Source organism: Xyrauchen texanus, chromosome 9, assembly GCF_025860055.1.
Source record: "Xyrauchen texanus isolate HMW12.3.18 chromosome 9, RBS_HiC_50CHRs, whole genome shotgun sequence".
Classification (NCBI taxonomy): domain Eukaryota; kingdom Metazoa; phylum Chordata; class Actinopteri; order Cypriniformes; family Catostomidae; genus Xyrauchen; species Xyrauchen texanus.
This window is the reverse complement of record NC_068284.1, coordinates 3,494,097-3,504,189: the sequence shown is the minus strand read 5'-3', so window position 1 is coordinate 3,504,189 and position 10,093 is coordinate 3,494,097. Positions and strand designations below refer to the sequence as shown.

Sequence of the window (10,093 nt, the reverse complement as noted above, 5' to 3'; positions counted from 1 at the left end):
TCTTCCAACATGAAGTTGTATCTTGTCCTAGTGCTTCCTATTATTGGAGCAGATATGAGATAAGAGTGTGGGCTCTGACTCAGAAATAGTTGATTTATAATAAAATTAAAGAAGCTTCTTGTACAATGATACATTGGTGCTACCCTACAAGAATGTTTTTGCAGAGACGTATTTCTGATGAATTTGATCTCCAAACATTTATTTGTTTAATTTGTTTTGGTATTGTGAGTATTGGAAAAGAAAAAGTTAATTTCAAATTCTTCTAATAAGAAAGCTGTGAGAACAGTAACTATTTTCAAAAGGTACCATCTTTTCTCCCTACCTGGCATATAATATTTGACCATTTTGTATTTCTTTGTGTTGTTTAATAAAAAAATTAAAAAATAAATGCTTGCTATTGTTCCAGCATCTACCAGCAGGATTCAACAGGGACAATTCGTCTCTCTAGTCCAGACGCTCTACACTTCTTTCCTGTTGGAGGCAGTAAAGCACTAAAATCTTGTTTACCAGCCGTACGTAAACATTAGAAGAAGAACTTGAACCTAGTGACAGGACGCATTGTGGGTCAGACTCATAACAAGGTATGACGAGTTAACCAGCTTTCGCGACTCGTTTACAAGCAGATTTTCCTGATACTGTCAAAAGATGGATTTTATGAAAGAAGAGAGTGAAGACATGACTAATGAAACTCCATGCAGAATAAAAAGTCAAGAGACCGAGAAACAAATAGGTTGGTGTTTACTTTTTATACTTCATAGAGAGATGCTAATGAACATCAACTGCACCTCATCAGAAACATTTACACATGATTTTGGATCACTAGCTGCTTTCAGAAAATAAATTATTAAATCTTTATGACTATATGAAAAATGTAAGCTTCATGTTTAAAAATGTGTTTTATTTTAATAACAACCAACAATTTATTAAATAAATACAATGGCACTTTGTATTATTATTTTACTATTTTACTAGAATAACTGATCCAGCAAATGTACATTCAAATAAAACAAGCCTTAACCAGTTTCAAACAAAAGCCAGGGGTTGAATTCATCACAATCAATATTTACAGTGAACGGCCCCCAAATAAAAGATATTTTATTAAAAAGATATTTAAATTATTTTAAATATAATTATTTATAATGCATATTATAATGCAAATAATTTGAAGACATTACATATAGTATACATATTGTGGCAGAAGACAATTAAAGCACTTGGACAATAATAAAAAAAAAACTTTAAAAGTCAAAATATTGTTTGTTTTGTATCCATTGAACATAAGCCTATTATTTGCTTAAAGAAATAGTTCACCCAAAAATGAAAATTCTCTCATCATTTATTCAACCTCATGTCATCCCAGATGTATATGACTTTCATTCTTCTGCAGAACACAAATTAAGATTTTTAGAATTTTTAAATGATGAGAGAATTTTCATTTTTGGGTGAACTATCCCTTTAATTACGTCTTCGCTATTTTTTTGTTTTTCGTATGTGTTCACATGTGTCCAGGATTGTAATGGAATACATGTAATGTCAGTACACATTCAGAATACTTAAGTTACTGTATTCAGCCACCGTTACTTTTTCAAGCACCTGTATTCAGAATACAGTTACTTTATATAAATGTGTTAGAATATATTCAAGAATACTTTCATAAAGGTCCTCATTCATGAAACATTCGTAAATAGATGAGTAAATTCATACTTATTTGCACATAAAATGGACCTTCACAAAAACTTTCCTCCAGATTCATGAACACTTCCTACCCCCCAGATTTGTCAGTAAAAGGTGGGTATGTTAGGGAATTCCAAACATTCGTAATTAGTGTGTGCACATTAATTCACAATTATCATAAGTCACACCCATGAAAATGCAATATAAAGCATGCACCAGACTCACTAGTAAATGAGAATAGGGATATGCAGATCAGTAATGAAAGGGATTTAAAATGAAGCGTTTGGTCACATTGGAAGCGAGGAACTTAATGTCATCGCATGTTTTGGCTGCTGGAGGTTCTTCTGTGAACAAAACATTCCAAGAGGCCAATACAAATGGCTTTAGTGGAAACAAATTTAATATCAGTCCACCATCATGAATATTCGCCTATCTGGTTCAGTCGAGCACATCGCCAGCATCATTGGTGTATCTTGTTGGGTAAATCATGATTGTTTCAGTGATATACAACTGGAAGAATCTTCAGAGAAATTAATTGAATGCCTGTAGAAGATTTATGAACGAAATGCTGAAAACTAATAAAGATTTGCAAGCTACAACAGTGTGCAGGTCTCAAAGGTCTTACTTGAAAAAATAAATTATGATCTAATGTAAATTTTCTTGATAAAAAAAATATGATTGTGTCTAGTAGCATGTGCATGTAAAATATCTAGAAAAAGCATTTTAGATTAGCATAAAGCTGACAATTTACACAAGGTTTATTTCTATTTCTTCTGTGCCAAACTTCAAACTTACTTCTCTGTCTGCTCGTATGACTCTAACACATCATAAGAAATGTTTTCCATCTAAAAGGACTAAATATTAACTTAAACAAATGACAATGAAATGCAAAGTAATCTCTTCAGTAATCAAAATACTTTTTGAATGTAACTGTAATTACATTCCAATTATCAAAGTAATTACCAATTATTTAAATTGTAACTGTAGTGGAATTCAGTTACTTATATTTTGTATTTTAAATACGTAATCCCATTACATGTATTCCGTTACTCCCCAACACTGCCCATGACATATAGGTAACAGCTATAGCATTAACCAGGGGTGGGAAGAGTACTGAAAAATTATACTCAAGTAGAAGTACTGTTACTTCCAAAAAATGTAGTGTGAGTAGAGTAAAAGTAGCTGTCCTAAAAATTACTCAAAAGTAAAAGAGTAGCTCATTTAAAAGTACTCATGAGTAGTGAGTACCGAGTTGCAAAACCTATGTCCCATTATAACGAACACTGTATGCCAACTTTTAATATACATCACTTATCTATGATAAACACTACATGAATCTGATTCCAAAAAATAAAAGGGAGATATGATAACAGAAATGAAAAGATGAAAAAGTTATTTTCAATATACTGACCACCGTTTTAAACTGTAATGTATGAAACAATTACATTAAAATCAGTTTATGTGTAGAGTCTAAATTTCCCTTAATGCCGACAGAGTGTTTTTGTTGTGCATAAAACATGTTCAAAACAATGCAAGGAATGCAAATAATGCTAAATAAGCAGGATCACTTGGCACGTCATGTCCTGCACAATAGAGGAGGTAGAGCAGGCATTGGAAAAGTACAGCTTTGGTACAGGGGCTACATCACGCTTAAAAAGGAATAATTCACCCAAAAATGATATTTCTCTCATAATTTACTCACCCTCATGTCATCCTGGATGTGTATGACTTTCTATCTTCTGCAGAACACAAATTAAGATTTTTAGAAGAGTATCAGCTCTTTTGGTCAATACAATGAAATTGAATCGGTGCTAAAATTTTGAAGCTCCACAAATCACATAAATCAGCATAAACGTAGTCTAATCCATGTGCCTCCAGTGATTTAATCCATGTGTTCAGAAGTGATATGATAGATGTGGTGAGAAACAGATTAATATTTAATTCCTTTTTTTACTATTAATTATCCTCCCTGCTCAGTGAATTTGCACTTTTAACTTTCACTTTCTTGTGTTTTTGGTGATTCGCATTCTTCATGCTTATCACCACCTATTGGGCAAAGAGAAGAATTTCTAGCTAAAATTGACTTAAATATTGATCTATTTCTCACCTATCATATAAATTCTGAAGTCATGGATTAAACTGGAGTTGTATGTATTACTTTTATGCTGCTTTTATGCGCTTTTTGGAGCGTCACATTTTTGGCACCCCTTCACTTACATTTAATGGACCTACAGAGCTGAAATATTCTCCTAAAAATCCTAATTTGTGTTCTGAAGAAAGTCATAGACAGATGGCATGAGGGTGAGTACATTATAAGAGAATTTTCATTTTTGTGTGAATTATTTATTTAAATTGCACATGGGGGGCCACATTGTCCTCCTTTTGAGATACAATGTTCAACATTGATTTAGTTCTTGTATTTTTTAAGCCCAGAAATAGTTAATGCATTATGCACAATTTTCTGAAGTTTATGACTGGTGGAATGTTCTGCTGAAAAATTGCCCCACAAATGTTGATGCTTTTCTATCTTTATAAAGGCTAATTATGAATAATTTTATCATCTCTACTTTCCTGTTAATGTATTATACCAATTAACACACTCTACATCATGGGTCAGTATTATTAAAAAACGATTAAAACGATAAAAATATATTATTAGAAATGTCACTGTTTTATACTATTACATTACGGTAATAATTTTAAAGCTACTCAAGTTATTCAGCCAAAAGTTGTGAGTGGTTTTCTCATTTCCTTGTTAATGTTGTTTGATTAATAGCCTTTATATGACATAGTATATATGTGTATATATACTACTACAGTGCTCAATTTGGTTACGTATACACCATTTACATACACCGGTTACAAAAAGTCCAACATTTTGATGCAAATACGCTTTTTGTCCGACTGTTAATTCATTAACTTTAGACATAAATGACTGCATTTACATTAAATCCTCATCAAGAAGGGCATTGGCGGAATTATAAAGTGAATTTGATCATTTAGGAGCGAACCTACATTAGCGCTCAAACATTAGACGCCCGTCAATCAAACAGCATACAGATACAGATGACAGGAAATAAGAAGTCAATCTTTTATATTTAATCTAGATCAACCAACCATTGTTTGTCTTGCTATCCCGATTGATGTAATGAACACCCCTGTTCTAGAAGTAAAACGTAGGCTAAATGTAGTAAACTATTCAAAAGTTTGATCGAGGACATCGCTCATTTTTCAGATAAACATCTAGATCCTTTTATTTTCCAGCCCTGTTGATAACATTGCATTAATCTCTCACAGCGGCCCAATAATCTCAGTGATAGATTAAATTACACATCCATAACTGATGGCGACAGATCTACAGCTGCTGTTGAAGTTATTTAAGTGTGATTTGATGGGAGTCACGAAACTCTCCCTAGCCAATCATGTTGATAGATAAAAATTAATTCAGGACAAGGAAGTAGCGAACACAGACGGTGGGAAAATAGTGCAGTAAAAGTACAGTTACAGCTCTTAAAATGTACTCAAGTAAAAGTATAACATTTTTAAACTACTTCAAGTTCAATTCTTGGGGAAAAATAGTTAATTACAGTAGCGTGAGTATTTATAATTCGTTATTTTACACCCCTGGCATAGACCATACATTATCAACTGAAATATTGATGTCTAAACTGAATTTTGAAACCTAAAATGAAAAAAAAAAAAAATATCCATCTCATTACAGGGCATTAATTATTTAGAGAATGAGAATTTATTAATTTTGTCTTTCCCAGGGTTGGATTCGGGTTTGAATATTAGTGAGGTCTGCGGTGGGACGACAAGAATTGTAATTTTTTTTATATTGTATTTCTCTCTGTTCTGTTTGTCCATCTCCCACAGAAAACATTGTTAAATTAGACATTATTGATTGGATCACAATTTGCTAGGTGTGGAGAATTAATGTATTACTTGTTATTTATGCAACAATATTTATTAATATTTTCATATTGATAAGCATTGCTGCATGAATGATAAGTAATAAAAACTAGAGGTCGACCGATATTGTTTTTTTCAGGCCGATGCCGATCTTTTGAAATCCTGGTCGGCCGATGGCCGATTAATGCTGCCGATTTATTTTGGCCGATATGTGCTTATTTTTAACCTCTTATTTGAACCTTTTATTTGAAAGATAAAATGTAACACAAATAATTACTTAAGATAGACAGAATTTGTCAACAAATACATTTATTGAACACTTGACCAATCTGCACTTGTACACTTAAATAAAAAATGTATAATGTAAAAACATATTATATAAATAATGTATAACAAATATATTAAATAAACAAAGCAAGTGTTACGAACTGCTCAGAGACACGAAGGTTGAGATCCAAATGCAGCTTTAATTAAGGGGCAATCCAGACACGTAATCCAATATTCAGAGCATCCAAGAGAAGCACAGGCATAACTAGGGATGGTTTTAATGGTATTACTATCTTACTGATAGTTATTATCAATCCGGTACTTTAACGGTATTCTTAACGGTTCTTTTTGATATATATATATATATATACACTCACCTAAAGGATTATTAGGAACACCATACTAATACTGTGTTTGACCCCCTTTCGCTTCAGAACTGCCTTAATTCTACGTGCCATTGATTCAACAAGGTGCTGAAAGCATTCTTTAGAAATGTTGGCCCATATTGATAGGATAGCATCTTGCAGTTGATGGAGATTTGTGGGATGCACATCCAGGGCACGAAGCTCCCGTTCCACCACATCGCAAAGATGCTCTATTGGGTTGAGATCTGGTGACTGTGGGGGCCATTTTAGTACAGTGAACTCATTGTCATGTTCAAGAAACCAATTTGAAATGATTCGAGCTTTGTGACATGGTGCATTATCCTGCTGGAAGTAGCCATCAGAGGATGGGTACATGGTGGCCATAAAGGGATGGACATGGTCAGAAACAATGCTCAGGTAAGCCGTGGCATTTTAACGATGCCCAATTGGCACTAAGGGGCCTAAAGTGTGCCAAGAAAACATCCCCCACACATTACACCACCACCAGCAGCCTGCACAGTGGTAACAAGGCATGATGGATCCATGTTCTCATTCTGTTTACGCCAAATTCTGACTCTACCATCTGAATGTCTCAACAGAAATCGAGACTCATCAGACCAGGCAACATTTTTCCAGTCTTCAACTGTCCAATTTTGGTGAGCTGTTGCAAATTGTAGCCTCTTTTTCCTATTTGTAGTGGAGATGAGTGGTACCCGGTGGGGTCTTCTGCTGTTGTAGCCCATCCGCCTCAAGGTTGTGCGTGTTGTGGCTTCACAAATGCTTTGCTGCATACCTCGGTTGTAATGAGTGGTTATTTCAGGCAAAGTTGCTCTTCTATCAGCTTGAATCAGTCGGCCCATTCTCCTCTGACCTCTAGCATCAACAAGGCATTTTCGCCCACAGGACTGCTGCTTACTGGATGTTTTTCCCTTTTCACACCATTCTTTGTAACCCTAGAAATGGTTGTGCGTGAAAATCCCAGTAACTGAGAAGATTGTGAAATACTCAGACCGGCCCGTCTGGCACCAACAACCATGCCATGCTCAAAATTGCTTAAATCACCTTTCTTTCCCATTCTGACATTCAGTTTGGAGTTCAGGAGATTGTCTTGACCAGGACCACACCCCTAAATGCATTGAAGCAACTGCCATGTGATTGGCTGATTAGATAATTGCATTAATGAGAAATTGAACAGGTGTTCCTAATAATCCTTTAGGTGAGTGTGTATATATATATATATATATATATATATATATATATATATATATATATTAAACAAAAGATAAACAATTACACATAGATAAACATTATATAGGCACAGTGATTTAATTTCAGGAAGGTCTACTAACATTACTGTTCAGGTGTGGTCTAAAAAGAAATCTAATAAAGTAATCAATTGTAAAATAACACTGCATAGTTTATCATAGATAGATTAATGCTTATTAATGCAGAAGTTATTCATTCAAGAGCTGTAAGTGATTTTCTCTTTGCCTTTTGTTGTTTGATTCGCAGTAATGGCTCAATCGTCAGCATGTTCATTAGACTGCTTCCCCTTTAAGACCGAGTCTAATAGGCTCCTGATGCAGCATATTTTCTCCCAACTATTTCCATAACTACGTCCATTTAAGACATAAACTGTGTTTAAGTGAATCTCCAAGCCGGTCGTTTTGACATATTTTTGTGTATTGTTGATCGTTTAGACGAGCACATGAAACCCAAAGTAGCCTATACTTTGCTTGTCTCGTTGTGGTCTGTATCGGAGCGCGTGCTGCCTTGGGAACGGTATCTCTTGCGCTCTTTTTATTATTAAACGCGTCCCGCAATTTAGCAACAGTAGCTAGACTGCATTTTACAACAATCACTGATCGTGCTGATTCTGACGTTAAGTTTGAGTTTTAGGGAGAAATGTCAGTGCACCGCTGTGAAGGGAAGGAAGTTGTGCTAGACAGAATGCGGCTTATGTATAAATATTCTTTTTATAATCTTTGGAAGGCGAAATCGAAAATAAAATCAGACTAATATCACAGATCTAAACCAGGCTACGTTTAAATGTTTCGTTCTGTCACTCATTAAGCAGGGTTCTGTTGTGCTCGCTGTAGCACCGCCTGAGACAGTGGTTTTCAAAGTGGGGGCCGCCAGGGGGCGCCAGGGGGGCCGCAGCAAGTTGGAAGGAAAAAAAAAAGATTTTTTTATTATACATACAATATTAAAAATATATATAAAAATATTTATATTATTATGAGTATTGTTATGAAATAGCATTATAGTAATTTGTCGCGTATCTAAACATTAAACTTTTAATGCTAATCTTTCTGAATGGCTGGTACACCACATGCAATCTGTCAGTGTAGCCTTGGTTACAACCGCCAGTGCTCAGCTATTTAGCTATTTATTTAGTTAGCTGGCTAGCTCTATCTAAATGGATAGATTTTTAAAAAGGAAAAAACCTGACGAGCCTCAGATTAAAAAAAATAAGAAAACGAACTCCTGGCCGAGTAAGACTCGTAGGCATGAGGCAGCATAAATAAAGTTTGGATTTACCTGTGTCACGCAGAAGAATGGACATGAGTGCCCCAAATGCGTTCTCTGCTTCGAGATCCTCTCTAACGAATGCTTAAAACCATCTAAACTTCAAGGTCACCTGAACCAGAAGCATCCAGCAGAGGCCGAAAAACCAGTCGACTTTTTTAAAAAGAAAGGAAGAACATTTGACCAGGCAGTCAGCAACATTCGTGCGGCAAGCTACTGTCCCTGAGAGAGCATTGAGGGCATCGTTTTTGGCTTCCTTTCACATTGCGCGAGCTAAAAAGTCGCACACAATTGGGGAGGATTTGATACTACCAGCTACCAAAGACATTGTTAAAGAGCTACTGGGTGAGGATGCTGCCAAGAAAATTTACGCTGTACCACTCTCTGATAACACTGTGAGTAGACGTATTGGAGACATGGCTGAGGATGTGTCTGCTCAACTGTTGGACCAGGTGAGAGGTAGCGAATATTTTGCACTGCAGCTAGATCAGAGTACGGATGTGGCTAACGCTGCCGAGTTCACTTGTGTACATCAGATTTATTTCGCAAGAAATGTTCATTGAGGAAATTTTATTTTGTAAGGCACTTGAAAGTAGAACTACTGGGAAAGACATTTTTCAAGTGCTGGACGAATATATTAATTCAAATGGACTTGACTGGTCTCGTTGCGTGGGTGTGTGTTCTGACGGGGCCACGGCTATGACTGGGAAGAACAGTGGGGTGACGGCTCTCATCAAACAGAAGGCCCCGAATGCTGCGTTCACGCACTGTATGCTCCATCGAGAAGCACTGGTGGCTAAACGGTTGGATGATGAGCTTAATCAGGTACTACAGGACATAATACACGTAGTAAACTTCATTAAAGCCCTCCCCTTGAAACACAGACTGTTTGCTCTTCTGTGTAAAGAAATGGGAGCCCGTTTTGATGGATTGCTGCTTCACTCAAACGTACGCTGGCTTTCACGGGGGGCAGTTTTGAACCTTGTGTATGAGTTGCGGAGGGAAGTTGCAGAGTTTCTCTTGTCTGAGAAACATTAGCTGGCTGACCGTTTTACAAATGCAGCCTGGATTCTCAAACTTGCATATATGGCTGACATTTTTTGTCATCTGAATGTGCTTAACCAAAGCATGCAAGGGCGTGACACATACATAGTGCATATGCAAGACAAAGTGTGTGCTTTTTCCCTGAAGATTACGCTGTGGTCAAACAAGCTCAAGGAGGGAATTACAGAAATGTTCCCACTATTACACCAAGAGCTGCTGTCATCTGGTGGCGAGTTGGACACCATTTCTCCACTGATAAAATCCCACCTGGAGCACCTCCAGGGATATTTCAGAGACTATTT

General features: G+C 36.0%; 1 protein-coding gene across 2 annotated transcripts in view; it reads left to right on the top strand.

Moving 5' to 3' along the window:
- The first annotated feature begins 560 nt into the window (after window positions 1-560).
- Window positions 561-10,093, top strand: part of LOC127649810 (gastrula zinc finger protein XlCGF8.2DB-like) — a 51,451-nt gene continuing 41,918 nt past the window's right edge. For both annotated transcript variants that reach the window (XR_007971318.1, XM_052135070.1), the window contains exon 1: window positions 561-730. Coding sequence is in view for 1 of the 2 variants with exons in the window: in XM_052135070.1 (XP_051991030.1) it covers window positions 646-730 (85 nt within the window). In the remaining variant the exon portion in view is untranslated. The remainder of the gene's footprint in view (window positions 731-10,093) is intronic.